The 6,000-nt window shown below is 39.5% G+C and overlaps 1 protein-coding gene across 1 annotated transcript in view; it reads right to left on the reverse strand.

The window, feature by feature from the left end:
* The window catches only part of LOC308671114 (bifunctional heparan sulfate N-deacetylase/N-sulfotransferase 4), a gene marked incomplete at both ends in the record, with an annotated part of 115,898 nt that extends 113,681 nt beyond the window's left edge, over positions 1 to 2,217 (reverse strand). Inside the window, one exon of the mRNA XM_081333133.1 lies at positions 1,246 to 2,217. Within this exon, the coding sequence (XP_081189259.1) occupies positions 1,246 to 2,217 (972 nt within the window). The remainder of the gene's footprint in view (positions 1 to 1,245) is intronic.
* Positions 2,218 to 6,000: the final 3,783 nt, after the last annotated feature.

The following is a 6,000-nucleotide window of genomic DNA, read 5'->3' on the forward strand; positions in this document are numbered from 1 at the left end:
GTAACTGCACTAATATCTCTCTGAAAATGTTGCATGAATTTGTATTACTATTATATTTAAATCAAAAATCCTTGGATCATGTTTGTCCAGATGGATAACCAAGACTGGAAAATCAGAAGACTGCTCTGATAACATCTAATCATGTTCTGAAGTGGAACACAATCCTTGTATAAAACTACCCATGGTTTACATGTCCATAATAAAGCATACATTGTTTATTTAACAATGGACTGCTTAACATTCAATCCTATTATTTTATTAATATTAACATTGGGCTTCATAAAAACAACAACTGGATTTTGAAATGTTTGTTTCCCAGATGTTGCCTTGGCTAACATACAAAACAAATCAAATGATAAAAAAGAAGAAGCCAGGTTGCATGCATAAATTACATACATTGGTAGGAAAATGATTATTTTATGCTATTTTAGAAAATAATCTAAGCATTTTCAAAGGAATCATTTCTCATAAGAAATGTAGTTAACCTAGATATTTGCTCAAATTTTGATAATTCCGATGGGGGATTTAATCACACATACTGCTTGTGCAATTTGTAAATGTTTAATTTTCAAAAGATATCTAAGTCTTTCCCAGTTTCTTTTCTGGAATCCCTGAAGATACCTGCCAAAATAATTTTCTTTCCTTTTAATATTAGCACATAGCACAAGTCAAATTCTAGTGACTTGAGTGCTACAAGGTCAGCTACTTGAATATTCTTTCAACTATTCCTCTAAAGGAAGTGCTAAAATGTAAAGATCAGCAGACATAATTGATTGCTCTATCCAATCAATCTGTCTTAATTATCTTAGGGAATCCAGATGGTTAAAGATAAATCTGATACCTGGGAATAAATAAATTCAATTACCTTAATTCAGAATGCAAGAAGAACAGTGACAATAGAGAGCTAGTGTGGATGAATGAGCTGATGAGATCTGAGTTTCTACAAATCATGGAACATGGTGGGTAAGTTCATATTAAGCAAAATAATTCAGTCTAGGATTCCTTGAAAGAAAATTCTGAGCCTAGTTGATGGAGATGAAATGCTAAAAATGTGGGTATGTTTTTTTTAAAAAAGGCAATCAAAAATAATATTCTAAACATTTACTGTAGCTGTCATTCTTTAAATAATTGTTAAGGATGATGCGTGTAAAACTGAAGATACGGAATTGAGAAGAATTCTAGGACTCTGATGACTTGGCTGTTAGAAATTTGTCAGAGAGAAGGCCTCATAAATTCTCAACTTACCTTCACATCTTTTACGTTCATCCTTGTTCCTTCTTTTCCAACAAAGATGTCATCGATGTCAACAAGAATGTATCTGTCCAAGGATAATGTAAGCCTTTTTCCTGTCAAGAAGGAGATGGCATCTATAAAAATAAGTTTGTGCAGCCAAAAGTTCAAGTTGTTTCCAAAAAGGACTCTTTGAATTCCATCATGAAGTCCCAGGTCCTGAATCACTGTAGCATAGAGATTAAGCTTTGGAAGTGATGCTGGGAATGGTTTGGAAGCTTGAAATGCCGTTAAAAGCACTGGTTGATACGTAGAGTGGTTATATTGGAAAACAGTCCAGTCAGTACCAGGTAATGGGCCTTTTTTAACCTTTGGGGCTTTGGTTATACGCAACAGTGGGGACTGGGGGTTTACTAAGCAATCCTGCAGAGCTATATTGTTGTAAAGATGTAATGGGAATCCTTTGAGGTGAGTACTTAACAAACTATTCTCATTGGCTTTATGAAAACCAATTATGCTAACACTGTATTCCACACAGTATTTTTCCAGGAGTTCTCTGTTCCACGAATCCATGGATGTGTATTTCAAAATATTTTCATATACTACAAGGATGTATTTCCCTTTGCCATTATCAGCCAGGGGTGGAATATCCCCTTTTCCAGATGCAATCACCATATGATATTGAAACCGACTAGACTCCAGGATGGCAATGATGTCTTGACCGAGTTGAGAGTACTGGCTTTCCACAAAAAGCAGCACCGTGGCATCAGTCCTGGTTGGATCAATTGGCTTCACTGTTTTAAGTTCTAGGGTTCTGTAGGGCAAAAGTTTCAGATCTTCACACTCCATTTCTCCAGTGAGGGCAATTTCTTGTTTGTGACCTGTATACAAGTAATAAGCAGAAATGACTATGCTCACTAAACAGAAGGTGGTTAAGAGAATTACGAGTGTTCGGAAACTCCTACGAAGTTTCATGATCAGGTTCATCTTTGTTTTGTTTCGTTTTTTGGCTGCAGTGTGTTTCTTTTGTTTCATCTCCCCCAGCCTTCTGTCAGTTGGCTTCTTCCTTTTAAAGTGCCATCATAAATAGACCACAAGATGGTATTAATACCATTCTCCAAATATTCATGTGACCATTGCAATTCATGTATGGGGGAAAAGGTGAAGACTATGAAATTCCAGATACTGAAAGTCCAAAGAGGTGGAAATCTATATTGAAAGCGGTGTTCTTTGACTGCACTGGTTGCCGATAATCAATGGAGGAGACGCTTAGCATTATCTGTAACAAAGTGAGAAATTAGAGTAGGTTAAGAAAATCCATACAGCAATTAAAATGTGTTAATTAAATAAGCTAGTAACTTCTATTAAAAGAAAAATAAATCCCACCTATGAACATTTTTATTGATTCTGAGAGAGAAGATGACAAGGGGATGACTTCCTGGTAAAATTTATGTGTGAAGAACACGCTTATCATTTACAGTTGTTACCCAAAATATCTATTATTTACTTCAGGCCTATATTTATTATGCTACATAAAAGTATAGTTCATAATATTTCTCATATTCTAAGAGACACAATAATAAGCACCATTAGCGGAATTTTTATATAAATTTATACTTCCAGGTATCAGAAATACATATTATTAAAACCTAGGCAGCAAGAGAAAATGAGAGAACCATTCTCATTTTATTTGTTTATTCATAAAATTTATTGGCTGCCCATCTTACCACAGGGTAACTCTGGGCAGCTTACAATCGTAAAAGATATATATGTATATGTGCACTAAAACATAAATAAGTTAATATTTATGTTATTAATAAAAAGCCCTGGTGGCAAGTGGTTAGAATACAGTATTGCAGGCTAACTCTGTCCAGATCTGTGTTATCAATCCACCTGGAGGATTAACCTACTGTGTGTCGAGCCCCGTGGGCCCAACTTTCACTGGGGGGGGGCTCTCTGTGGGGATTGTATAACCATATGTCTTCCCTGTGGAGAAAAAGAAGAGATGAAGAACCGGGAGGATGCTGCATCAAAACCAGAAGGCAGCTGTGAGAGTCCCGAGCTGGAGGGAGAACTAGAATCCCAGCCCACTCAGAGGGGAATCCAGCATGGCAAAGCTGACCCCAGCCCATAGCCAAAGATATTGGCATGGAAACTCTGTCCTGATCCCCAAGGGGCCACGGGAGCCCTTCCCAGAGAGACACTGACCTTGATGGTCCTGGGGTGTGTGTGTCAGAAAACTGGAAGAGACCTCCCAATGGGAGTGACCCTCACCCAAGGGTCCAGACATAAAGAAGAGTGTCCTGAAGTGCCAGTTGAGCCAACACTGATCGAGACAGATCACCCCGTTGCTCCAACAAGATCCAGCATTTGACCACTGTCCTGAGTCGGACCCAAATTGATCTGGGATAGATCTATGGCTGCCATGGTGGCCATGAGCTTCTAGGCTGCAGAGGTGGCTGGTTGAAGTTCCCTAGGACCAAAAAACCTGGGGGAACTCCACTGCTAGTCCTGAGATGGCCTTCAGCAGCTCAGGTAGGGAGGTTGCCATGTAGCAGAGAGGCTGATATAGTAGAAACCATCCCAAATAATCCCATGAGCCCAGATTCAGGAACAGGATCTCACAACCAGAAACTTGAGAGCAAGACCCCTGAAAGCCAAAAAAAGATCCTTAAATGAGCACTGCCGACCCTTCTCTCCTACCCTGGAGTGTCTGCTGGTGCCAAATCCTAAATGGGCCCATTTCTGAGTTGGGAACTCCTCCCCTCTGGAGTCAGCCAAATCTCGATTATGCACGCCAGATTGACTTGTTCCTTCGCAGTTCCTTTATTATTGATTGACCTGGCATTCCCCACCAGTGACCGAACCTTGGGCTTCTGAGGCTTTGCTATCAAAGGTTGAGTTCACGGGGCTGGAACGCACCACTGGCACCACACATTGGGGCATCTGTAATGGCCTTCCCTCTGGCTCCTGCAGCAACCCATGCCCATCATCACCTTTATGCATTGTCTCGCCCTAAATTTTCTAAAGCAATCTTCCCCCTCTCACTCTGACCTCCCTCCTCTCAGGACAGAGAGCTCTGCCATACCCCTCCAGCCTCAAGACATTCTGGGGAGATGGATGAGGAAGGGATGGATGAGGCACTATAGTCCAAACTCTCAGCTTTAACAGGGCCCCCACCTTCTTCCTTGCCATGTGGTATTCCTTTCCTCTTAAACTGTCCCCTTTCACTCGCCAGCCAGAGGGAGGGTAGACTCACCCAATGCATCCAGCTGACTTTCACTCTGGGTGGAGGGCCCCAAGTATCCACTAATAACACACAAGCCTTTCCCAGGCTCTCACCCTAGGAGGGGACTCTCAGATGCTTCTGAGCCCTTATTCTTCTACAATAGCCACCACTTGGCCAAGGCTTCACGCTGATTGCTCCAGCTTCTGTTTTAGATCTTCCAAAACAGACATGTCAAACTTGTGCAATGTATCAGGACGGTTTTGCCATTGCTGGCAATGGGGTGGGCATGGCTTTCAGATGATGATGCATCCAGCCCATGGGCTGGCAATTTGACACCCCTGTTCCAAAAGATCCCCTCATGATAGGAGATCTAGTAGCCACCTACTAGAAAAACCTAATGGGGCTGCCCATGAGACTTTTTCTTAGATATAATTGAAGTGTAGGAAGCAAAAAGGCCTACAGACCATCTAAATGAGTTTCTGCAATGAACACACTTATATTCTTGGCCAGATCATAATTAAATCAATGTAAAACTGCCACTCTCTACATAGGATAATTGTTGTGAAATAGTTTTTTTTTTAAAAAAATAGCATCTTAAAGAATGAGAACCAGAACAAAAAGTAATGCAAAACCTAAGTAATAAGCATGTATGTATTTATGTAATTTGTACTCAGTACTATATGAATATTATCTTTTTATTCTCCTTTTTTATATTTTTATCAATATAAGATAGCAAACACACCTAATACTGCCTCCTCCTGTTTTCTCCACAAAAATCATTCTGTGATGTGAGTTGGCTGAGAGAGGGTGACTGACTTTGATGTCTAAGGCAGGCCTAGAACTCAATCTCCGAGTTTCTAGGCCAGCCCTGTACAATACTTTCATATTGTGTTCAGTGCTGTAGGAATAAACTTCTCTGTAGTATTCTCTTTAGCTTTGGTGATTAAACTAAATCATGCTTGGCTTACTATTATCAAATATCAGGAACTTGGACTTCGTTCCTTTGGGCCATGCCTTTATTAACGAATCCTGACTTGTAAAAAAAACAAAACACTTTACCCTAGTTGTCAGTTCTATAGGGTATGTACTGAGGTAATTTTAACTATTTTACAAGATAAAAATATAAATTTTAATTGCTTCAAATGTATCATCATTGAAATGGAGAAACTTAATTGTTTAATAAAAGAGCCCAAAAGAACCAAACTTTTGTATTATTTGAGAATGTTATTTTCATAATGTTTTAACTACTCAACTCTACAACTATTTGTAGAGGGACATTTGTAAAGGGACATTTAGGCTACTCATTTTAATCCTTATTCTATTTCAAGCAGTGCTTTTTTTGTAAAAAAAAAAAAAAGGTGCCGGAACTCACACATGTCATACAACCTGCCTTGCCTACCCTAAAAGGTTCCATCCAAAAAAGATGCCGGAACTCCGTTCTGAGCATACTATGAGAAAAAAAGCCCTGATTTCAAGTATTTGAAGGGTTAGACTGTTCAGGACTACTTATTACTGGCCTTTTGACACATCATTTTGATGAA

Source organism: Vipera berus (assembly GCF_964194415.1).
Source record: "Vipera berus genome assembly, chromosome: 7".
NCBI lineage: Eukaryota > Metazoa > Chordata > Lepidosauria > Squamata > Viperidae > Vipera > Vipera berus.